Source organism: Dromaius novaehollandiae, chromosome 8, assembly GCF_036370855.1.
Source record: "Dromaius novaehollandiae isolate bDroNov1 chromosome 8, bDroNov1.hap1, whole genome shotgun sequence".
NCBI classification, from domain to species: domain Eukaryota; kingdom Metazoa; phylum Chordata; class Aves; order Casuariiformes; family Dromaiidae; genus Dromaius; species Dromaius novaehollandiae.
Window position 1 is genome coordinate 36,096,322 of NC_088105.1, and position 25,380 is coordinate 36,121,701.

Below are 25,380 nucleotides of genomic sequence, written 5' to 3' on the forward strand. Positions count from 1 at the left end.
CATATTTGTCTAAAGAAATGGAGTTTAAACCTTTCTGTTTCCTCATTTTGGTCAGATTGAAGAGTGTATTTTTTTCTGAAATTTAGCTATCCCTTTACTGAAGCAGAAGACATCTTGTGTGAAAGAAAACTAATATTTCTTTGGATATCTTGCTATCCTGTGAAGTAGGAGTTGTGACCCACAGTATTATATGTTATTTTGAGATTAATCTGAGGAGATTTCGATTTGTGTAAATCCAGATAAAGTACTGGCTGTTTTTAGGATTCCTTATGTTTTAGTTTCCTATTATTGCCATTATTAATTTATTCCATTTCTCCATTACACAGTGGAGAAATACTTTGAGAAATCTTCTTGTGAGCTGTCTCTCTTAAATATAAGTTTACATGGGATGTTGGGGGGGGGTCTGGTGAGGAGGGAGAAGTATCTTTAGTTTTGTGTGGAGAACAAAAAATAAGATATGTTTTTCTATGGATTTGTGTATTGTATGATTAGGTCTTCTGGTATTAAAGCTTCATCTGTTGTTCAAGCACAGATAACATTGCCAATATCTCCTTGATGTTGGAAGCAGTGTTTCTTTCCACCAGACAGTAGGAAGCAATTACCGTTTTTCTTTCTGCTTTAGATGGGCACAGTTTTTCATTCACCCGTTAATGATCAGGGAAGCAATCGACCGTGAAATTGAAGCTATTGACAGTGGTAAGAGTAATATGAATGCCTGTAAACTTTTCTTGAGCTTCTCAGCCTGAAATTCTTGAGTATAGTATTTAACCAGCATGCTGCCATATTCAGTGCTGTGAACTCTCATCATGTATGTTTATCGTTTATTTTTAGAACTTCAGAAGTAACTTGCTAAATTTTGGGTCCATGGCATTTTATGGCTTCCTTGAACTTGTTTGAACTTCCTTATGTGTAGGTACTTTTGTGTAAATGGCACTTAAAGTGTGTCATGAGGAATGGTGGCATATAACCAATGCAGACCAGTAAGGATTGGTAGTAACTTTGCAGGGCGAGACAGGCTTCCTAAGCACAGTAGTAAATTGTGTAAGAAAATTAGAATTACAGTTATTTGTGAAGTAAGACAATCTTACTTCAGAGAAGCACCTCAGAAGCTGTTAATGAAGTAAGACAGAACTTTGGCAAACTGAAATAACATTTGGTTAAAGATGCTCACCAAAGGAACAGAAAAAGGTCTTTTTTGATGTTTCACGAAATAGGAAGAAAAGTTGCAGAGTGTTAATTTTAAAATAAATGTTAAAATCACTTTTCTTCTTGCATTTTACATTGAAGTTAGGAATACTGAAAATTTTAAATCTGGCTGGGTTTGACTGGAAGACATATTCGGCTTCAGAATATTAGTACTATTCATTGCTGTTCTGTGTATCCAGTAAGAAGCACTTTCAGTGCAGCCCTTTGTACTGTGTGAATCTTTGTTTAAACAGTATTGACATTTTATAGGAGTATTTCCTCAAAACCAGTGACTGACTACCATTCTAATTATTCAAAACTAACAGAGTACCAGCTAGCAAAGTCCTCTGATGCAAACAGGCAGGAGCTACTACTGGGAAGCCTTGCCAGACCTGGGCATCCAATGAGAAAGTTTTTCTGGGGTAAGTTCTGTCTAAATGACTGGGACAGTCATGCCTTTCCAGCTGGGCCTATTAGCTTGGACTATTGAGAGAAAGGTCTTCAGATCTCTCGCATTATGATACAACCCTGTCTGTCCTTCTGTCACTTATGGCACCTTTCTAATAAATTTTTTGAGTTCTTCTCCAGTCCTCTCACAACTTCACTGTGTATAGACAGTGTCCAAAATGATTCATTGACAAGAAAAGAATGCTCTTTTTGAGTATGTTTTACAGTAATCTCAAAGTGTCATTTGTAGTTAAAAATGGTAGTTAAAATTACTGATTTCTTGACTGTTGTTTGATATGTTTAGGCAGACTCTTAGTACTAGTTGTATGAACATGAAAAAGGTTTTGTTGTGTTTCATTATTTTTCATAACTTTGGACGTGAATATTCACAGCTTCATTCTTTATGCAGTCCATTTTTCTATGGATTTTACTGAACTTCCATTACACAAATTATCTAAAAGTACACCCTTGAGTAGAAATATCCTACTGATATAAAAATAGCTAACTAAATGCTTGCTTAACATTTACAGGGAATGCAGAGACATTAAAGCATGAGCCGAAAAAGAGTAACATTGATATCTATACCAGGCTGAAGGATTTTTGGCAGAGCTATTACTCTGCTCATTATATGAACTTAGTTGTTCAATGTAAAGGTAATACCAAGTATAAACTTTGTATGCTGTTCTTAAATAATGTCTTGTTTAACTTTGAGCTCAGAATTTGTACCAATTTTTTGTTAGAAAATGACTATTATAGTTGTCTAAGTTGTTTTATAAACCTTTTCAGGAATACAAGTGCTTAATGCACTTGTTTAAATTACTGTTTTGGAGAGAAGTTCAAACTGGAATATGAGTTATCCTGAGAGCCCACATTTAAATTCATGTGGGAGATGTCAACTGTCCGAGTTCTGTATTCTAATTTTAATGTACTTCATGGTGAATGCATATTCTGAGTGAGAAAAAAGCTATTTTTTGCTGCATGGATGTTAGTTTCCTTGTCTTAAAATAAATGTTGTATGTTTAATGGCAATTCGGTAGATAGTATATTGCTACCCTCATGTTTTTTGAGTTATCTTGACACATTTATAATCAGAAGGCATACTACACTTGAATGCATTGGCTTAAGGTCATATTTGTGAAAGACAGAAATGTGTGGATTGTAGTTCTTTTCCATCTGCTAGAAGCCGAAACATGCCCAAGCACTAATTGTTCTGTTTCTGAAGAAAATTTACATATATAAACATTTTTAACATTATTATTTTAGATGTGATAAAAGGGCTAGAATATAATGTGTATATAAGATCTTGATACTGATACTGGTTCACAAGGTCTTCATTTATTTATTTATTTTTTAAGAGGAATGAAATTTACATGATTTTCACTTTTAAAAGAAGTGGGGGGAACACCTTCCCGATGGGGAAGCAGGTACCTATGGGACTTGATGAAACTGGAGAAATCGGATAAATGTGCTTAAATGTTGCCATTTAGTTCTGTCTGTTGTTGATGAATGCTGGCAGCAAGCTCTAATAAATCAACATACTTTGAATCCTGAGTTTAACTTAATTTTAATGTTGCAAGATTTATGAATTATTTTTGTTTTCCTGAAAATTTTCTTGTAAAAGTTATTTTTGCCGTTTTTTTCTCTTCACTAGAAACGTTGGACACTTTGGAGAATTGGGTGACAGAAATTTTTTCGCAGATTCCAAATAAGTGAGATTCTTTTCTGATTTCTCTCATATCTGTAAATTGTAAGACTATGTGTTAAACATGCAGAATTTCATGCAGTCACTTTTCCTTGTAGCTATGGAGCTACAAGGAACTCCTATTGATACCCTTATCAAAGAAACTACTTTCATTGACTAAATGAAGACAATATTCATCTTTGGATGTTAATAAATTCCTAAATGTTTCTTTAAAAGGTGTTTGATAGCAGTTCATGTGTTCCATGGTATGTATTTTGACTGTACATGTAGATCCTTGTTATACTTGTGCTACTTTTTTTAGTTGCTGGGGAGAGAATTGTATTCTGGTTTTGAAAAGAGTTAATTTACATGCCTCTGCTTTGTGTAAAAGATGATTAGTATCAAAATATAGCTGAGCTGGCAGTTTATTGTGGCTGTTGGAGACAAACTGACCATGGGTTTTTATGCTAATTCAATATTAAGCTATGCATTGTAATGTGCTATTTAGAAAAGACATTCCCTTCTGTATCTTGAATTTATGGTAGGGGTAAGTTATATCCATTTGATTTAAAATTTAGCTTAGTAGAAATAATGTCTATTATTTTGGCACCAAGTCAAATGACCTTATTCTTTTAACTCAGAGAGCTACTCTTTGATGTGAGTTTTCCCTGCTGTCCTATGCCACTGTTGCTGGTTATAGATTTAAAGCCATTTTTTGCGAACATACATGCTTGCTTGCAAGACAATACTTACTGAAGATGACTAAGTTACCAAAAATGCATCATATTGGCATCCATGTTAAAAATAAAACCAAAAAATCCCCAGCCAGGCATTGGGCTCAGATGTGTGTGTGATCTGAGAAAGGTCAATGGATCATAGAAAACGGGAGTGAAAGGGACTATCAGGAGTTGCCTAGTTCATCCCTCTGTCCTCAGACAAGATCACCTATATCTCATGTGAATCTTTGTGTGAATTTTAATGACATTTAACTCCTTAATTTTGTTTCACTGCTTTTTCTATAGATTGATTTTGTGGCAAATGCAGGTTTATCATGTGATTTACTTTGTCTTTGAAAAGTCGATCCCTGTATGAATCTGTTTGGTTCTAATATGTTGGCAGTGCTAGAAGTCGATGTGTGGTGCAGTGTATTAGAGTTGCTGGCCTTAAAGAATAACAGGGTGGTGCTACAGATGAATCCTCCTCATAATTTATTTCATTAAATAAATGAAGAAAGTGAATATTACTTATTTATTTTGTGTTTTCTTATGGCAGAATTATGGCTTCAACTTACACAAAATATTAATTGCTCTTTTTTAAAAATAGATATGTGTAATTTCTCACTTTAAAATTGTGCAGAGATATTTACATAGCACTGTAACATGTGTGAGCTTGTTTCTGTTGGTTTCTGCTGAGAGACAGAGAGAATTTGGCATGTCTTGACTGAAGTTAGCCTTTGTGAATTGTCTGCTAACCAATTGCCACAAAACATAGGTTTTAAATAAGAAAGAGGTGTCTTATATCAATGCATGTTTCGAGTTCTTCAGTCAGAAATTAGCGAAGTGCTTTATTCAATTAATGCATTTTTGTGGAAAGTTGATTTTGTTCAAACAAATCTGCTTAACTGTTTGAAGCTCCCCATGTGGCAAGGAGTGAAGGTATTTGTTTAACCTTTTGCCCACAACCTTCCCATAGTGGAGGGATATGTCTACAAGACGGCTGTATGTCTGTGGAAGTAATCAAAGAGATATTGAATGTTTTTACCTCTTCAATTAGGATGTCCAGGTTCTGATTTGGGTCACGTCCCAGTTCTACCAAGATGCTACTTCAGAACTGGGCAACTAAGCAGCTGCTGCTGCCGCCGTTTTGCATTGCTTGCCTTTGAGTTCAGTAAACATTGTGCTAATTTTTCTTTGTTTTATTTTTGAAGTGGTTTACCAAAACCAAGTTTTGGTCATCTGACAGAGCCTTTTGACACACCAGAATTTCACAAGCTTTACAGAGGTGAGAGACCTTGGGTGGTGTATATATACCAGAAACTTTTTAGTTTTACCTTTAGAGACCTATTCATACTACACTGAGTGGACCTCATGCTCTCTGTTATGATTTAACATTGAGCTGAATTGAATTATTTCTTTTTAACATTTTTACCTGTGTCTCTGCCATACCTTTTAATCATTTTTGCATTTTCTTTTTTCTAGAGCTTGCCTTTTCCCCTACACACCTCTAGCTCTTCCAACTTCTTTGGTTCAGATATTTGATTCTTTGTTTTTCCTTTATTCTGTAATGAAGGAAACTGATCTAGTAGATCAGGAAATCCAAACATAAGACTTCATTAGTTAAAAAAGTAGAGGCCTCTGGCATGTTCTCTTCCCTTACAATAAATTGCCAGGCCTTACTTGTCCCCTGCATGCCTCAGATTTTTCAATGTCCACAGTGTTTTGAAGACTTCTTTCAGAAAAAATATATTGCTTTCCTCCTCTGTACATAATTGTACCTTCAAGCAGTCTTTGATTTGGTGAATGCAGAAGCACCATCCTTTGCCTCTGCAATCCTTATTTGTAAAACCCATTGCAATTTTCAGTGATCCCTGATGCAGGCAAAGCCTCAGCTTTCAAGAGAGCCCTTGCAGATATGTTTTATGTACAGTTCATGTGCTGAATTCATTCATGGTTGCCATAGGAACCTTTTTCTTCTTCATCCAGAAAGAGACTGCTTTATCAGTAAACATACCCTTTTGCAAGACTCATCCTCCACTTTTGTTCAGGGATCTCATAGCTATTAGGAGCAATAGATAAGTAGGCCCTCAAATTAGCCTGCTCGCTTGTGCATCTTTGCTCACAAATGCTCTTTCTTCTTTTATTCTCATCTACAAGCATAGCAGTATAGCAATGTCATTGTCTTTCATTCCCTCTGCCCTTTCTGCTGTTTTTGGCAGAAGACTGCCCATTCTATACTGCCTGAGAGCATATAGTTTCAGATTCTGGGTTTTGAGCACAATAATTTTATAGCTAGGCGATAAAATTCTCAGCCCTGCTATTCTCCTGTTCACTTTCCCTGATCTCAAAGAGTTCTTGGTTACCTTTTGCAAGAGCCTGCTTTATTGTACATAACTACTCCTCTGTCCCTAAGAGACATCAGATCGGTTCTATTTTATGTCACTGGCAATTTTTCAGAGTGATAAAAAGAAAATAGGAGGATGGAAACCCAAATTGAGATGAAAATGATGATACTGGCTGTAGTACACTAATCCTCTTCCAAGACCGAGGGAGGTTTTTTTCAGCATATAGATCTCATTAAAAAGTGATTTGACCCTCTCATAGAAAATTGTTTTTGATTTGTGGTTGGTCAGGATTATTGCGAGTAGAAGTTTCTATCATTTGGTCATTCAGCCAGCTGCCTTAAACAGAAATAAGTACCTCAGTGCTTGCCTAGAAAAAGGTGGATGCTGGAAGCAGATGACTAGTTTCCTTTAGACCATTCGTAGCTCTCTGACATGCCGTAACTCACATTGAATGTGCTGAAGTATCACTAAAACTTTGTGTTGAGCTTTGAGTTCGTAGGAGCTGTTTTGAATCCAGTCTCCCTCAAAAGCCTATTTCCCCCAAATTGCTTCCAAATGGTTGGAGAGCTTCTGCCTTCTTTAAAGGTTCATTCTAACAGAAATGTGAGTACTTCTTTCATAATATGAGGACATATGGCAGGATGTACATACAGCATCCTGTGCCGAGCTCCCTATGTTTCCTATTGAAGCATAACTCTGAACTACCTTTACATTTAAGTCTTATCTTTCTGATGTTGATGGCAAGACTAATAAAGCCTTTCCAGTCTTACCCAGCGCTAAAGAGGGTGATAGCAGATGCTTCTCTTGGTTGAGGAGCTCGCTCAGACAGCCATGGGAGTTCCTTCTGCCTTTTTATATACTATACTATATGCTAGTTATGTACTACTTTTTATATACTAAACAATTTGTGCCAAATGTTCCCCTTGTAAATGAAAGATCATCACATTTCCTCTAGGTAACCTTTATATGTTGGAGATGTTGTTTAGAGATCACTGATGTGAAAATGCATCTGGACAATCACTCAAAGGGGAAAAAAAATCACCCGAAAGTTCTTCTTGATATGTTTGTATGTCACACTTCACTCCTGTTCCTCAGAATAACATATGAAAACTTTAAAATCCTGGGACTGAGAGGAATTGAAGGCACAGGATGAAGTTATCCAGTTACACCACTGGGATGGTATATCAGCTGTCGTTTACTGACAATGGTTTAGAGTGCTGGATGGCACCTTAATGAATTACTGTATATATTTTTATATATTTCCACATATGCAAGTGCATATACATATGTTTTTTTCTACATCAAACAACATATCTTGCCCACAGACGGTTCTCGGACTTAAAATTATTGGAAATAATAACATATTTCTATTTTAATGACTGAACTTCTTTTGCAGTTATTCCAGTCAGAAACATCCATCTGTTGCATATCACTTGGGCACTGCCCCCACAAGAGAGAAATTACAGGTAAAATAATGTTTAGATTATCATTACATTAATTATGCAATTATCATTAATTTACATTATATTTTGATTTCATGCTGTTTATGAAACAGTATGTGTAGAGAATCCAATAAATGATCAAGACCTCATCTCATGCTAATACCACAAAAAAGAATAATTTCAGGAAAAAAAAATTGTGCTTTTTGATTCTTTTAGAATAGTGTACAAAATGATATACAGTATTAGCAATAATACCTAAATGTTGACATAATAGATACAGCATTTCATAGAGATAATATCTCACTTCTAATGCTCTTCACTGTACAGGCCTGTTACTTGTGTGTTGTAGGATCTCTGAGGAGGCATGGGGTTTTTTTGGATGTTTATACGTTGTTGTATACTGTATGGGGCTTACACTTTTTAATCTAGCCATATATATTCAGTTATCTTTCTGCACTTCTCTATCTTTGGACAAAAGAGAAAATCTGTGGGATTTTTTTGAACCAAAGATTATGCTGGGTGTTAGTCACCTTTAATAAGGTTGCTAGTTTCTCTTTATTCTTTTCTGAAGTATAATGAAGGCATTTCCATTTAAATCAGCATTAAGAAACCCTAAGAACTAAATCTAATAAAGGACTTGGTGTCTACAAACGCACAGTTTGACACCTGCACTATAGGCAACTAATACACCTCCAGTGGTATTCAAAACCAGAGTTGGGGGTCTAGATTCTCTATGCAGTGTCAGAGAAGAGTCAGATTCCTCAGAAAGGAGATCCAAAGAACTTTTACCCAGACTAACACAAAACAGGAACTTCTAAGCAGAAATGTGTGTCTGAAATCTTAGCCCGCTGGAGCTTAGGTACCTGAATTGAGACAGCAGGTGAGAATCTAGAGCCTGGAAACCATTAATGAAGACTGGCACTAGAAGGACACTTTCAAAGAGAAGTGAAATGCTCATTCTTTTCAAAATGTGACAGGAAGAGGATGCTTGCCTATGTTTCACATAATACCCATTGTTTACAGTGTTTTCCCTAGCAGTTGGGAGACCTGTTTCCTCTCCAAGCTGAGGTGATTAAAGCTCAGAACTTCCATATCCTGGGAGAGTACCTTAATGGCTATGTAAGCTGAGAAGGGGATATTGTCTGTGTTTCCTGTGAAAGTGGAATCACTGTACCTGGGAAAAAAAACTGCAGTGAGATATCAGTATAATATATAGGTAGGGGATGACTTTGTTGGCTGAGGAATCCCAGAGCAAGATGATGTTGGTTCTAGCTTGTGCTCCATGGAGAGTTATGCAGTTTATATGGTAATTAATTAGAAATATGCTAGAGAGCAGAGGCTGAAACGTTCTACTCTTACCTTCTCTTCCTCTATGTATGTCAATCCCTGTCCTACCCCAGCAAAAGCTGCTGATACATGTATTAGACATGCTCATACCTGTCAAGTCACTTGTGGGGACTTCAGCTCCCTCTGGTTTCTCAGTCTTGGTGGGTCTCTCACTAAGCTGCTCTGACTATTTAGCAGTGTGTGAACAGAATTGCAGGCACCAACAGTCAAAAAAGAAGATGCTTAGAAAGTTTATGTGCTTCTGGGATTAGCTGATTGTTGACAAACTTTTTACCTTGTGTTTTTTGACTTAGAATCATAAGTGTTCTTAAATCCTGTTTGGGGGGCCCTAATCCTTTGTTTTGATCTTATGTAAACTACTGGACATAATGATTCTGTAGTGAGAGATAAAACAACATATCAGGTTTCTATGGGCTCACTAAATGTCATGGTTAACTTTTGGAAATCTCATTAATTTTTCAATACAGTCAGCATATACTATCAAAATTTCTTTTATATTTTGAAATAGAGAAACTGTCATCTTTATAGTATTGCAATTTCCCTGGTATGTGAAGAGGAGAGTTACAGTTAGATTTGTAGAATCTTCTTATGAAAAAAATGTCCAGTTATCTATTATTTGATTTTTCTGATTCTTAATCCGGTTAAGAATTTTTTCTCTTAGCATTCAGAATGTTGCATTTTTATTTTTTAGGGTAAAACCACTACACTATATCTCCTGGCTGGTAGGACATGAAGGCAAAGGCAGCATTCTTTCTTTTCTTAGGAAAAAGTATGTATTTGTTTCTTTCTAAAGCCTGCAGTGGGGAAAATAATACGATTTGCCAAGTTTTAAGCAATGTCTATTCTATTATTCCTTTTAAATTTTATTCTTATAATGTGATTTAAATGATGCAAAACACTGATAGGTACTGTATATGTCTTTATTCTAAAAACTAGAATTAAAACATGAAGACTTTCCAGGTCTCCTAGGGTGTTGTTCATATGTTGCTCTTGTTCTAAATGAAAAATATGTATTTAGTATTTTGATGTGCTAAATATATTCTGGAAGGATGCCTGCCTTGCAATTTTTTAATTTCAGAGAATTTGACATTATAGAGAGAACCATCTCTCTGGATTAATCAATTTGGATTAAATTTCAAAGCAGCTTTCACTGAACCAAGATAAACTTCAACAATGATATCATACTTCAGGGAAGTTTTTAACTGGAGTAATTAATACTGGATTTATCTCTTCAATAGGTTTTGGGCTGTTGCATTATCTGGAGGAAATGCTGAGACGGGTTTTGAACAGAACTCCAGTTACTCTATCTTCAGCATTTCTATTACTTTGACTGGTGAAGGTTATGAGCGTTTCTATGAGGTAAATTTCATTGTAGTTTGTCATTTTGCCATGTCCAGATTTCAAAATAAGCTTACTTGTTTGTATTCTATCTCCAGGTTGTGCATGTTGTATTCCAGTATCTGAAAATGTTGCAGAGAGTAGGTCCAGATAAAAGGTAATTCTTGTATCCAGTCCTTTATCCTAAGAATAGTAGAGAAAAAGATTAACGGAGATTGTAATCGTAGGTGTGCCTATCCTAGTCTGCTTCCATGTGTATGACCTAAATATTAAGGAACACCCTTAGGATTTGTCCTCATATCCTCCCTCAGCTACAGCTATGTTACTACTTTTCTTTCACCTTCTGCTCCTCTGCTGGAGTTCATCTTCCACCCTGGCTGAATTTACAATGTTAGTGTTCTTTCAACTTTATCAGCCAAAAGGGAACTGGTTAGCCTTCACAGTTAAAAGAAAGGGCTTTTGCTAACATGACTCATTTTGATTAAATGTGAAAAGAAGAGTCCGGGGCAAGTAGCTTGATACAAAATAAAAGAATGAAGGGAGAACCTCCAGTGACTTGAGATGGTCTGAGAGCAGTAATCTTTTCAGCTGGCATAGCTGCATCTGAAAGAGGATTTTCTTCTGTATTTTAGTAACATTTTCTGTGAAAGATCCCTTATTTGGAGACCCAAAGTAATAATTAAAATTTTCATTTCCAAGGGAATTGTTAAAGATTCCTCTGTATGCCATAGTCTGACTGAGCTCAAGTTTTTCCAGTCAGGCAGTGGTGTGTAACGTGGAATTGGAATTGCAAGTGTTATCTCTGCCATTCTCTCTGCCATCTAATAATTTAACTGTTCCTTATCTGAAGAAAGGGGAGGAGGCTAGTAATTTGTAGGACTCATGAGATTTATCTGAAAAGTCTTCGCTATTTTGAGCTTTCAGAATGAAGAGAGTTATGTGTGCGTCTAGTGAACTGCTTTTTTCCCTCATGACAGCATGAGAAAGATAGAAATATGTTACTTTTTGACTCAAATATTTAGTATTGTGCCAAGAAGTATTCTGTTATTCATGTCTTAAGAAATGTTGCAGGATGATGCATACATATTTTTCACTCACAGAATTTGGGAAGAGATTCAGAAGATAGATGAAAAAGAATTTTCTTTCCAGGATCAGGTACTTGACTCTTTTTCATCTGTTATCTATAAGAAACCAATGTTATTCATGTTTTTTTCCTAGAAGTGGGACTTTTACTGTGTGCTCAGTTACAGTTAACAGAATTAGAATTTTGAGTTTAAAGAGATATTGGAAGAAAGAATACTTCTTAAACAGAAATAAATCACATTTTAAATAGAAAAATGTTAGCCTTCATGACTTTTAAAACTACTGTATTAAAAGACTCCTCAAAATACAACTTGAGTATTCTCTATATGATGCTTTTCCAGGAGAGATCTTATCTTTTCCTAATTACATTTCTAGTTTTGTTTTTAAGGTTTTGGTGGTGGGGAACCTGTAATAGAGTACTTGCAAATCATTTGGTTATTTTGAATGTATGTCAATATTTTCATGTGTAGGAAGCAGCTGGAACTTTTTTGCTTTGGAGAACTTGCAGAAAAGTAGCGCTCACTGAAAGTCCATAGGTGTCCCATCATAGTTCCCAATGTTCGTAGTTGGGATTGTAATGGTCATATAATGCCTAATTGTCTTGACTGTACTCTTCTGTTGAGTAGGTTTAACTGTAAGCACTTTAAGTGTGTATCCAGCCCAGTGAGGAAATCTGTCTTACACAATCATATTTTCTGTGCATGCACATGTGTCTGTCTGGTTTTCCTCTCCTCCATGTTGATGCCTCCAGTAACTCTTGCATTTGGCCAATTCATCTAAATTTGATTGTGGTTTGTAAAAATTGAAAAAATATATTTTTTGGAAAGTTTCATGAACTTTTTGAAACTAGGTAGACTCTAGTGATGCTCTCAATGTGGAGAAATGAATCCCAAACAGGTTAGAGGTATCCACAGGAAATCAAGCTTTGCTAGATTTACTGCTTACCGAGATTTTTAAATTTTTAACAGGGATGTTTCTCAGATCATTTTTCCACTGTTATACAATTTGAATGGCTTGATTACCTCTGCCTATCCAACTGAAATCTTAAAGGGCTGTTGTAGCCTGTCTGTTTCATGCACCCTTGGGTAGGGTGTTCTCTGCCTAATGATCCTTGGAAGAATACAGTCTTCATACCTTGTTTAGTGTGCTTGTCTGATCCTCTCATCCATTCTGGTGTCAGTGCATGTTTCTGTCCACAAGCAGAGTTAGGTCTTTAATTCTTCAAAGCACTCTGTAAATTGATTGTGAATCTTAATCTCTTTTCTGTATGGTTTCTTACTCAGAAACTGATCCTAATTGATGACTTTAAGTGTTACTCCAGTACAGATTATTAAATCGTGAAATGGAAATCTTTTCTAAAATTGACACTTGAATTCTTACTGACTTTGAGCTGAGCTGGTGAATCCAGTTTTAGAGGTATTTTAACACATCGAGCACCTTGCTGGTAAGTAAGTGATGTGTTGGTTTTAGATTGAATTAGGTGGTTTATTTTTCTCAAATTTCAAGCCTTCAGTTGATCAGCTTCTTGATGATTTTGAGTTTCTCTCAAGAGCTAAGATTTCAGTCAAACTTGAAAATTATGGTAGCATTGATTCTTCTTCAGATACTATTATTTCTCAGTCATAGGATTCACAGGTGCAGCTTGGATCAAATCTTTATTTATAGTAGTCTCTGTGTGTGCTTGCGAGCTATTTTAATTTTCTGGGCATTGCTGCACAAAAACTCATGGCACTTCAGACTGCAGAAGCAGATGCCTGGAATCACACTAAATAGGGATAGTTTTCTCTAAGAAAAGCATGGTGTCTTGAATTTAATGATGTTTATGCCACTGTAATTTTAGCTTTAAGGTTTCTCTAATACTGACAGGTATTTGTCTGATCTGTTGGTCAGCAAGCCAGGCTTACTTGACCTGCCTTTCCCTTATCAGCATTATTGTTTGTGCTTTCTGTAGCTTTCTCTTATCCATTCTATTTGTTGGAATTCATGTGTAGAGCTCTGAGATATGAGCAATTATCCAACTTTCTTAGCACCATAAAAAACTTCTGAAAATCTGTCTGTGAAGCTTTGTGGGACAACTTGACTTTCTGTAATGGCCCTAAGCACAGATGTTATTGTAGTTGCTGTCACATACTGCTTTGCTGGAAAAGCATTTTTTTTTCAAGTCAATTTATTTCAGTAGTAGGAATAAAATGAGGCTTGGAAGCTTTTCACAGTTCTGGTACCAGGGTTTGTGTGTTTTTAAAAGTCATGCAAAGTCATGGAAGTTTTTGGGTTTATATGTTCACCAGGAGAAGGAGGCTGTTGAGGAAGTGTTCATAATAGATTTGGAGAGTATGTTAAAGTGAAAGATTATTCCCCTGTAAGAGGAAGACTGTATCTTCATGGTTTCCATTTACTTTCTTCTTCAAAGTTCTAATGGAATTTTGACCATGGAAAAGAGGAGAAGCTGCAGTGGGGCACATAGTACCCTCCCCGCTGATAACATCCTTCTAGTATTCTCAGAAATGGAGTGGAAAGGATGGGAGTGTTGTTCCAGTTAAAGAGCACTAACTGTGAGATGCTTACATCATCTGAGCTGCAACCAGTGTATATTTTCTAAGTAAAAATTTGCAGAGCCCCTACCAAATTAGAGCCCACTCTAATTACAAGTAAATAACCATAAAGTAATCTTCATTTTTGTTTCCAGGGCAAAGATAATCATAGTCAAAGACCAAAGATCTCTCTGTGTTGGTATTCAGCTACCCTCTAGTCCTTCTCCTTTAAATGTAAACGAGTGTCCTCAGCAGGATCAGGCTGTGAGAAAGTTATTTTAGGGACATAGACTGGGTAAGGCTATCAGTTTTATTGCTTGTCCTTGCAGTGAGACAGGGTCATTTACACAGCAGGTACAGTATTTGAGAGAGCTTTTTGATATATCTGCACTTTAGTGCAGTTCATCTGAGGAATGTAGTGTGCAACACTGATGGGAAGGATAATACTGGTAGTGGTTTAATGAAGGAAAGATGGTTTTAGCTATGCAATAGAGCTAGACTACATAGCTGGATTAGTGCAGAAGTGTTTATAGCTTTTATTTTCCTTTTTTGCATTGGTCAAAATTGGTCATAAGCTCGTACAATTTCATTCTTGGTTTTGCCTTTGTGTTCAGCCAACAGTAGCATATCGTGTCTTTTTTTTTTTTTTTGGTATGGGCATATCTGTAATCAAGTCATCTCCTTTGCTTTTTATGGAAACATCAGGTAGAAATGTTTTTGGAGATGATCATAAGTACATGGACAGAAAAAGATCTTGTCTTAAAAGATTTTCTGTAGTATTTTGTTGCAAGGATGGCTGCTTAATATAGTAGAAAACTGCAGTAAACAAAAAGCTCTACCTACCACAGAAATGTAAAATAAATTGATATTTTACTTGTCAATGGCATGAAAATTTTTTCATTCATCTTCCAGACTGATCCAATTGATTATATTGAAAATATTTGTGAAAACATGCATCTTTTTCGTAAGCAGGACTTTCTGACAGGAGATCAACTTTTGTTTGAGTACAAACCTGAAGTGAGTAGAATATAAGCCTTTGAGGTAGGAAAATTCAGTATATTGAGTGTATGTAAAATTCAAGAATCTTGACTAAGTATTAATATATTTCTGTGTGTATTTGAATTTGAATTAAGTTTCTTCATCATCTGTGTAGGTCATTACTGACATCCTTGGCCTGCTCTGCCCTCAGAGAGCTAATCTTTGTCTGTTGTCTGCTGACAATGAAGGAAGGTGCCCTCTAAAGGAGAGATGGTTTGAGACACCGTACAGTGTAGAGGGTAAAATAAGCCTCTGAAGAATTTAGAGTTTTTTTCAAATGCAAATGAAAGCTATAAAAGTTAGAAGCATAATGTCTGATCATCTCCATCTGGATAAAGGAAAATGAAATCTGACTAGTCAGCTCTTATGATCGCTTGATGAGTTTCAGTTGCTGATCTGACTGCATGAGAGTTGCTGGGGGTTTGGGTGTTTTTGTGGCAATTCAATGGCAATTTTCCTCTGTATATATTTTTTAGTAGTCTAGCCTACCTAACCTTATGGGCCTGGGTCTTCTATGGGAGGAAAGAAGTTTTCATTTAAGAAAATAAGTAAAGAGATGAAAACATAAGCAGTGCCTATAGCAGAATTTTATGATAACTAAGAACGATAATGCGTATGATTTTGGTTTAAGTTTAAGCTACTTTACTTCAAAATTTGTTTCAAAACAAATTTTAAAACTAAGCTGCATTTGCTTCACAGACATTGACCAATGCTGGGCTGATGTGTGGGCCCGTGACTTTGAGTTAAATCAGGACTTCCACCTTCCAGAAGAAAATAAATATATAGGTAAGACATCAGTGTCCGAGTGAATTCTGTCATAGTTTTCTTCTCCAAATTATACCGCTTGAGAATAGGTGATATCTGAAAAATGGTCTATATATAGTTCTATATGGATGCCCATTTTCAATATCTGGCTACAGGAAGATTTTTATTTGTGTTTAATTTTTGTAAAGATTTTTAGAAATGATAATTTTGGACCAAATTTTGTTTGGCCTTGTTTCTTTACCATATTTTTAAAGCAAAGTGAAATACAACAGTCATAATGCATTCAGGATAATCTGTAAGCAGCTAGAGAGGACTGAAGTTGGTTTATGTGTTGTGGCTGTTGGCTAGCTACAGTGTTTTAGAATGCACAACCTTTTTGTTTTTCATAAGGAACAGAAAGACTAAAAACATTGTCTTGAATATATCATAGTAGTCCATCTATACTTCACTTTACAATTGATACTGCTTATGAGACAAAGTACTGCTATGGGACCAAATTAACTACCTCTTTGTCCAAAGAGCTGTGTGCAACTTAATGTTTAACACAGGGACGTAGAAGAGAGGAGAGAATTTTATTTTTGAAAGTAGCATACTTGGACAGTGGATCTGACATATAGACACCTGTGTGTTGTGTTTCTGTGTTAGCCACTGATTTCTCCCTAAAGGCACCTGATTTCCCCAAGATGGATTATCCAGTCAAAATTCTGGATGTACCACAGGGATGCATGTGGTACAAGAAGGACAAGAAATTCAAGAAACCTAAAGGTAACTAGTGTATTAACAAATGTGCAAAACAAAGCCTTCTGCAGGTTTCCCCTATCACATATTCAGTATTGGCAGTTTTCTTAGAATTGGAAATTTTTGTTTCACTGTGTTCCAAAATCCAGGCAACACCAATTGTTACTCTTGTTAAATTCCTATCCATTTCCTTTGTATAGCCTTTTTTTTTCTGCGAGTAGATAGCTCTTCATACCAAATAGGCTTTTCCTAAGCCATGCCTCTGGAGAGAGATGTTAGTGCTGAACTACAGCGTTATTGTTTTTTGAGTGTCGTTTGTGTAGCCGGTTGTATCCTATCCTTCATTACTTTTACCTTCTGGGCCCCTAGCCCAAATATCCACGCCTATTTCAGCACCAGCCTTTACAGATTGCTAGTGTGTGAGGTCTTTGACCCAACTTTGAGGAAGATGTCACAGATTTCTGATGGTACCTACAGAAGATCTAATGTTGAAGTTAGGTAAGGTGTACATGTTTTCTTCCTTATGGTGACACAAATCTTCATGTTGGATTTAGGAAGAAGAAAAGAGCTTAAATGCTTGCCCATCAATTTTTATCCTGCAGTAGGATAAGAAAGGTCAGGCAATAACTTACGTTCAAAAAGAAGACTTCAGTATAATGAGATTGGTTTATTTAATAGTAAAGAAAAGGTCATATCTTTTGTTCTTTTATTATCACATAGATTTTGTAAAGTTGAGGTTGGTTTATCACCATTTGTGTTCTATGGCTTTGTTATTCCATTCCTGAGGAAAAAAGGTCATCTTTTCCGTTGGTACCTGATGTTTCTTAGTCCATTACAACTGCATTATTTCTGTTGAAGCTTGAAGGACTTTTTTCTTGCTTTTTTTTCTTGCTTTTTTTCTTCTATTTTCTTTTTCTCCTAACTTCATCTGGCTCCTGTCAACCCAGTTCTAACTGGCTACTTTGTCATGCAGTCTACTATACCAGAAATGCCTGGATATGAGTATATCTTTATTTCTCACTTGTCTTACCTGGGTTATATAAACTTCAATGTCTTAACTATGCTAGCCTGATAAGCCACTTTGGTTCAAGTGGAATTTTTTCTTTTCGTGTTTTGTTCACTATGCAAGAGCTTGGAGAGGTTTAAACTCTGGAACCTTTCTTTATGGGAGTGCATCACAGTACCTGTCTTAAAAAAGAAGGGTCAGTAGAAGACAGCGTCTGACAATTACTGGCATTCTTATCATTTCTTTCTTCAACATGAAGCTGCTCCAGGAACTGAAAGCCCTTTTCACAACTCACTTTATATCCTCTTTTCAAAGAAATGTCGATTTCCTGTAAAAATCCAACTAAGAGAATATGAGAGCATCTCAGGAGCAAAAGCACCCAGGAAGAAAGAGGCAGTTTTGGGCTTGCAAGTCTGATAGTTTAAAAAGCAAATAAACAAAAACAAAACAAAACCAGAAAATGACAGAAATGCCAAACCGAAAAACCCGCAATCCATCCTTGCCCTCAAACCTTCATCTTTTCTCTGTATACTCAGAAAATATTATCTGTAATCACTGAGACACAGTATAAAATTAAACTATATTACTATTATTAGTATAAAGATTTTGTGTAGGATAATACTTTAGTTGTTATTGGGAAGCTTTTTGATGTGGCATTTATATACTGCAAGAGGGGTTTTTGTTGTTTTAGAGTCCTTTTTATTGCTTTTGACATAAAGGAGTAATATTAACATCTATAAAGATAATGGAAACAGATAAAGACATTATGCCTGTCTTTAGTAATTTACAAGCTGAATATGTATTAAATCTGTTTTCACCAGAAAGGTGGCTTTTTCAGTTCATAAATGCAAAGTGACTACGATTCCAAGTTCTCTTTAGATTTAAGTGTAGTTCAAAGAACACAAGTTGGCCAAAACAGAACAGTCTAGAGGAAGAATATCTGCATACTTGAATTGAAGCTGACATTGTTTCTGCAGCTGTTCTTTTTTTTTTCTTTCTTTCTTTTTTTTTTCTTTCTCCACAGCTTATGTACATTTCCACCTGATTTCTTCACAGGTGCAACAGTCTGCAAAGAGGTAAGAATATTTCTCTGTAATCTGCCTTGCAGACCAAGACAGAAAATTGATTCTACAATGAAGTGGTACCAATTAAAATGTCCAGTGCAGCTTAGAATAAAGACTGACTTTCTTTCATTTAATTTTCTTTGTAGTTCAGTAGTTCTCTTTTGAGGAGGTGTGGAATGGAATATTTTTGCCAGAGAAAGGAAATGCATATTAGGTGTTAGTGCAGTTGTCTCAATGTAAAAGTTGTTTATCAACCTTATAGTAATTACAGTAATTTGCCAGAACAGAAAGCTCGTCAAAGACTGCACTGGAATGGGCCATCAACTGTGGGCAGCACATTCAACAAGCTGAAAAATCTCCTGTATATAGCTGTGGAAGAACCTGAGATAGAGCAGCAATAGACTCTGTGTATATTGCATAGTCTTCTGCTTGTAACTCTGTAAATACGTTACATCCCCCCCATATGCAGCATGCTCACTAACCTTTGATCAAGACTGTTTTAAGAAAATGTCTAGTAGTTTTATTATAAGGTCACTAAGGAGCTGCATAAAAGGGTAGAACCATTTTTCTGGAAATATCTTTGTATACCTATTTTTCATCAGGCCTTAGCAGCATAGGTTTTGAATTTTTAATAGAAATGCTTGATCTTAATGTTCTGGGGTACTTCGCAATTTTTGACCATCAAGAAAGACTGCTTAAAATGATGGAACATACTTATACCTATTGTATCTCCATCAGAGCCACTTCCATTTCAGATAAGGATGTGAATCTTCCAAATGTCTTTAAGGAGCTACCTTTAACACATTTTTAGCGTTATTTGTATTTAACAAACAAATTTTACCTAGAATTAATCTAGTCCTTAAAAATTAATTCTTTATTCAAGTTAGGTGTTACCCTCATGTACTCTAGAGAATGGTGCAGATTATTATACTTTGTAGCTCTAATAAGCTTTTTTCTTTTCATCAGATCTACAAAACTTTTAAATGTCACGCCAGAAATCCTAGAAGACATTCTTGTGTGTCCTTTGAATGAAAAACGTAATTCATAACTAGGTGTTTCAAGCTTTTAGCCTGAACAGCTTCTTATTCTTAAAACTATTGTCTTGAATATTTGTGTCTTTTCTATGTTGATTCCCACTCTCACTTCCTTTTATTTTATGAAGTGTGGTGCTTCTAGAGATTTTTGTTAGCATCCTCTCTCTGAATCTCTCAGAACCAGCATATGGAGCTGATATTGCTAAACTGAAGTACAAACTAGTGGCTGGAGAGCATGGTTTGATCATTAGAGTGAAAGGATTCAATCATAAACTACCTGTAAGTACCAAATAGAAATCTCCTTAATAGAGTTCAACAAATCAGGTGTTGAACATTATTTTCTAAGTTAGTCAGAAGCCTGAAATACTTAGGTTTATGTTGCAACTCATTAATTCATGGTTTTACATTGTTTTAATAACTGTGGAGGGGTAATGGTTTTGTATATAATAACCATGTATGTTTCCTGCTGAGTTCCTCAAAACATGTAACGTTCGTGAGAGGAAGACTTATGCTTTAAGATGGAGATTTTATGGCATGAATTACAACAAGAATGAGCATGGAGTAAAGAAGGCTCAATACAAAGAAATTGGTCTTTGACTAAGTCAATGTTTTTTGCATGCAATTAGAAAGAAAATCAAATGAAACTGTTTAAAATACTAACATCTGATGTGAAATTTATAATGCAACTCTCCTCAGTATAAATCTGATTTTAACTTCTGCTTATTACATGTAAGCTTCCCATGGCTTCCTCTAATGGAAGTGGTCTGGGAACCAGGGACAAGAGAGATGAGAAGGGCAGGTGTGTGTGCAGGGCATATTGTTTGAAGGTGCAAGAGGGAGAAAGCGGGGAGGACTAATGAGGCACACAAAAGCAAGCTGGGACAAGTCAGTGTTTGCTCCTGCCTGTTTCCACTTAATACAGCTGTTGTTAAAAAGTGCTTTCCTAATAGCTTTTCTGTTCCACATTATGGGATAGACAGTAACTGCCACAGGTGCATCTTTTTTGACTCTCTGACCTCCCCTATCTACAAAAAGTGTCTTTGGCACAGACTAATCTCCACCAGCTGGTTATGTGAGAGGAGCAGTTACTGGTATGATTACTGATGAACTGTTTCCTGTTAGATGAGTAAAATAAAGATACATGTGCAATACAGGTAAGTTTCTGTTAGCGTGGGAACTTACCTCTGGCTACTAAGAGCCTTGTGTTAACTGTGAACTTCTGGACCCATGAAGAACTTGTGTCACTAAAGCTGTTAATCTCAGTTCTCAAGTTGTTGCAGCTGGTTTTCAGAAGCTTTTCAGTCATCACAGGGGTGGCTTTTTAGAGAAAAGCCAAATAGTGAAAGAGGTTATTGCACCCAATTGTTCAGTTATAAGGAAGAGATTTTCAGGAACTCTTGGAGCAGAATTTAATTTGAAGCAAAAGAAAATGAATAATCTAGAACAAGAAAAAAAAATCATGTAAGGGATACATATATATTCATAAATTTGGTATACCTTTCTGTCTTCTCTGGAGTCCTGCATACATTTTGACTATGAGGCAGGGATGAAAGGAACAGAATGAATTTTCATCCCCTCTATGATATCATTTTTTGAGACCAGAGGTAAGCAAGATACTTGCATGCTCTGCAGGATGATGTAAGAGAAGATTTCACTGTCTAGATTCGTTCCATCAGTATGCTTAGGCTGTTTCTCCCTTTGTGGACTTTGTTTTCAAGTAAATAATTTTCACTGTCACTTACTGATTATTTTAATTTTAAATTATTAATTTATTTTGTATTAAAAGATAGCTATATAATTTTAAGTTCTCTTGCTAAAAAGATTCATATGGTTTTAGCAAAGTTTTTATCTGATTGATGTGCAGTAACTGTGATATGTGCTGGTAATTGATCATTTATTTTTAAACAATTAATTTCTTTATTCAAGATCTTACTTTATTTTATATACAATTAATTAGATAGCAGGAGATACTGTAGCAGGTTTCAATGGTGTATTTTTGGAAGCTCTTTTCTGGTCTCATGTTTTCTTGATTTGAAAAGAACTGAGTCCTCCTCCTCCTCCTAATGGTACAAATGACTAAGAAATAGTATTTCCTTTACAGCTACTGCTTCAGCTCATCATTGACCATGTGTCTGACTTCAGTTTTACTCCATCAGTTTTTGAAATGATTAAAGAGGAACTAAAAAAGACCTATTTCAATATGCTTATCAAACCAGAGGTGCTAGCCAAGTGAGTCTCTGTGGGAAAGGCTTAATTTTAGGGTAGCAGTAGAAAAGAAAGCAATCTTTTTTTTTTTTTTCTTCCTATGTTGTCATAGTAGCGTACTGTAGCAGCTTGAGGAGTTGTTTGTCTTTTTATCATAAATTACCATATAGTGCTTTGCATAGTCTTATTGAATATAGTGAATGCCAGCACAATAATTATATGTGAGCACAATTTTCAAATTGTCAAATACTTTTGCTTTATACTAAGTACCCAATATTAATGATGAAGTTCCAAAAATTGACATGAATTCATGTATAGAAACAGTTGTCATATGTATTTTTCTTATAGTTGCTTGCATTTCTTCTGTCATTAACCTCTGTGTGTACCCACTGTAAGGTTAAAATTCCTCATTAGAGGATTCTCAAATCTTCTGAAAAAGTATCAGCTGGGGTCATTCTTCTCCCAGCATCCCAGCCCAGCTGCCCTTTGGTTCCTTCTAATTGCTAGTGGGCTGAGATCACAAACATTGCATTCTCTTTCCATACCAGTCCCCCTCATCCTCCCTGTAAGAAACTTCATTTATACTTTGATTATCATTTACACAGCTTTTGTTCATTTGTTTTTCTTCTTAAAAATATGGTTAAAGAGAGAAGAGGAGATACTCGAGGCCTTACGCTGCAGACGTAGGGATAAGTTGATCAGTTGACAAAACTGACATTGTGTAAGATCAGTGTCAACCAGCAAAATTTCTGCCTGATCTTTACTGAAGTCAGAGCTTTTTTGTAGCCCAAAAGAGCAAAAGATACCTAGAATCTTCTTCAAAAAACTGCACTAATAAAGCTCTTGAGGAAAGACAGTATTTTGTGCTGTATGAATATCACCTCGCATCTTACTTGATATTCTTTGGATTTCATGACATAAATAATCTGATAGCCCTGTGTGATGAATTTCTTAAAAGAGAAAATGTCAATCAAAGTAATACAGGGATGTAGCCTCCTGACCTGTAGGAGTAGATAGAGGTTGCTTCTCTTTGGCCACCTTCTTGCTATGAAGGAAGAGTGCATTCTGAAATGGAGACATTAGATCAAAGCTTTTAGGGTATTTCATAGCCTTTGTATCACTAACAGCTGTTGACAATACAAATGATGTTGTCTTCATTAGGAGTTTGCCTTGAGTTGTGTAACTGAAATTAAAAGGCATCTGTATACCTGCAGATTAAAAGGCTTCTGATTCTGCAGTTTTTCATCATGAAATGCACAGCAGTGTAGAGCATCAATGACAAGAACTGCTGGCTATTGTTCTGCTCCGGTATTTAGGATTATAGACTGCTATATAGCTAGTGCAAACTGTGCACAGGTCCCCTCTTTTCTGATTATTTGCATCAAATAATTATATACATCATTATTATGTTAGGCAGTTTATTAAAAATTCCATTGTATACTGCAAAACCAACTCCAGCAAAAAGGCAATCCCATGTTAAATGTCATCTCTAGAAATACAACATATTGGAGGGTGTATAGTGGTTATCTTTTGTCAGATCACTTTTACTCAGACCAGTTTCTCAGCAACATGTGCTGTTTTTCTTTCTAAATGATTGGCTCTTTAATGTCAAATATTTCTCCTGTGACACTGATTTTTTTTCTCATCAATTTGTTTTTCATTGCAATGAGACCTTCCAAGATGTTGTAGTCTAATCTACTCTACTGCTTGCCACAGTTGTGACGTGCATTTCTGAATTAAAATGGATTAAATGTTTTTTGTTTTCTAGAGACCTACATCATGTAATTTTGGAGCATGGCAAGTGGTCTGTGATAGACAAATACAGGAGATTAAAGAAGGGACTTTCTGCAGAGTCTTTATTGTCCTTTGTTAAGGCTTTCAAATCACAGCTATTTGTTGAGGGTTTAGCACAAGGAAATGTAACGTGTCAAGTAAGTATTAAGCTCAATGGTGAAAGTTTGGGCTGTGTCTTTCTCTCTCTCTTTTTTTTTTAAACATAGGTTTTAAAAACTAGTGCTATGTTTTAAAACTACTGCTAAACATTTTGACAGCCTTATTTTCTACTAGTATTTTGGCAGATCCAGGTGACGTGAGAGTGCCAATGTAGTCTAGAATACTTTGCTCTTTTACTCTTGTATTGTCTAAACACAAGTAATTGTTATATGCTTCAAAAATGGTTTCAGTGGTGTATTTAAGAATCAGAAGTTGTTCAGGCTATACTCTGCTAGTCTGTATTTTTAGTGGAATCATTCTAACTGTGCAGCTATTGATTTTTTTTCTTGCTAAATTTGTAGTGTAAGTACAGCCAAGTGATAGGATTGACTGCAGCAATACAGCTTAACGTCCTGTTATCATTCTCAGAATTCATCTGTCTGTCTACAGGCATAAGTGATAGCTAGCAGTCTGATGTAGACCAGAGGTATTTGCTTTTAAAAAGCTGGTCATAACAAGGTAGCTAGACTTGTACGATGCTGTCTCTACTACTCACTAGATATGCAAGTTTGCTGTTTTTACAACAAGAAAGCAGTCTTGTAGAAACTTTTGCCAAAGATTTTATTAGAACTAGAGGTTCTGGTAATTTCCAAGGTATCCTTGTGGGATGCTGGCTTGAAAGTTAAGCTGAAGATTTGGGCATAACTATCATAGAGTTAAGATGTGTTTTGTGCTGTTGATAATGCAGCGTTATACTTACTGTGTAGTCACCAACCTCCTTCCGCTGTTCTGTTATTCTCTTATTTGTCACTTTTCCCTCAACTGGAGCTGGAGTTTCTTTCCAAGCATTTCATCATCAGATGCAAGACAGGCTGCTACTCTAAGTTTCTTGTATCTGGTGTGCTATTTGCTTGAAGTGTATTACACGGAATCTTTCAGGGGTTCTTTTCTTGCTCACGTGTTGTTCATGAGAGAGGCTCCCAAGAAAGAAATTATATTGGTGACCTTTTTCCTTCTGCAATATAGAATAGAGCAGACCCTCTTGTCACCTTTGAGAGACTTGGAACTTGGCAAATCACTGGATACAAGGGTACTGGAATAGCATGGCAGAGCCAGGCAATCTGTCCCTTTCTGAATGTTGCAGAATACATTGGGACAAATAATTCCCTTTCCAAAGTTAAACTAAGTTTATACTTTCTCTCCTAGGAAGCAAAGGATTTCCTGAGTTATGTTGTAGAGTGAGTATCTGTTTGATTCCTGTGTAATTCCCCTTCAGTTATTCCTCTTCTGGAGGAGAGGAGTTGGCTAAGGTGGGAAGAATACTGAAGACATAACTGAAATTCCTTAAAGACTTTTAAGTATATATCACGATAATATAGAAAGCTTCTATTTCTTTCTGTTCATTAAATAGGAAGTAATTTTAAGGGGAGGGGAATGATGTTGAATTGACAGCATCTGGATTGTGAAGCCTTGCTCTGTGCAT

The 25,380-nt window shown here is 36.0% G+C and overlaps 1 protein-coding gene across 1 annotated transcript in view; it reads left to right on the plus strand.

The window, feature by feature from the left end:
- The window catches only part of LOC112986008 (nardilysin-like), a 37,727-nt gene that overhangs the window by 5,402 nt on the left and 6,945 nt on the right, over positions 1–25,380 (plus strand). The window contains exons 5-23 of the mRNA XM_026105033.2: positions 623–696; positions 1,512–1,607; positions 2,163–2,285; positions 3,284–3,341; positions 5,241–5,314; positions 7,771–7,840; positions 9,855–9,932; positions 10,402–10,522; positions 10,600–10,658; positions 11,602–11,656; positions 15,028–15,132; positions 15,269–15,392; positions 15,853–15,939; positions 16,564–16,683; positions 18,687–18,738; positions 19,889–20,039; positions 21,862–21,989; positions 23,734–23,896; positions 25,104–25,135. Of these exons, the coding sequence (XP_025960818.2) occupies positions 623–696; positions 1,512–1,607; positions 2,163–2,285; positions 3,284–3,341; positions 5,241–5,314; positions 7,771–7,840; positions 9,855–9,932; positions 10,402–10,522; positions 10,600–10,658; positions 11,602–11,656; positions 15,028–15,132; positions 15,269–15,392; positions 15,853–15,939; positions 16,564–16,683; positions 18,687–18,738; positions 19,889–20,039; positions 21,862–21,989; positions 23,734–23,896; positions 25,104–25,135 (1,770 nt within the window). The remainder of the gene's footprint in view (positions 1–622; positions 697–1,511; positions 1,608–2,162; positions 2,286–3,283; positions 3,342–5,240; positions 5,315–7,770; positions 7,841–9,854; positions 9,933–10,401; positions 10,523–10,599; positions 10,659–11,601; positions 11,657–15,027; positions 15,133–15,268; positions 15,393–15,852; positions 15,940–16,563; positions 16,684–18,686; positions 18,739–19,888; positions 20,040–21,861; positions 21,990–23,733; positions 23,897–25,103; positions 25,136–25,380) is intronic.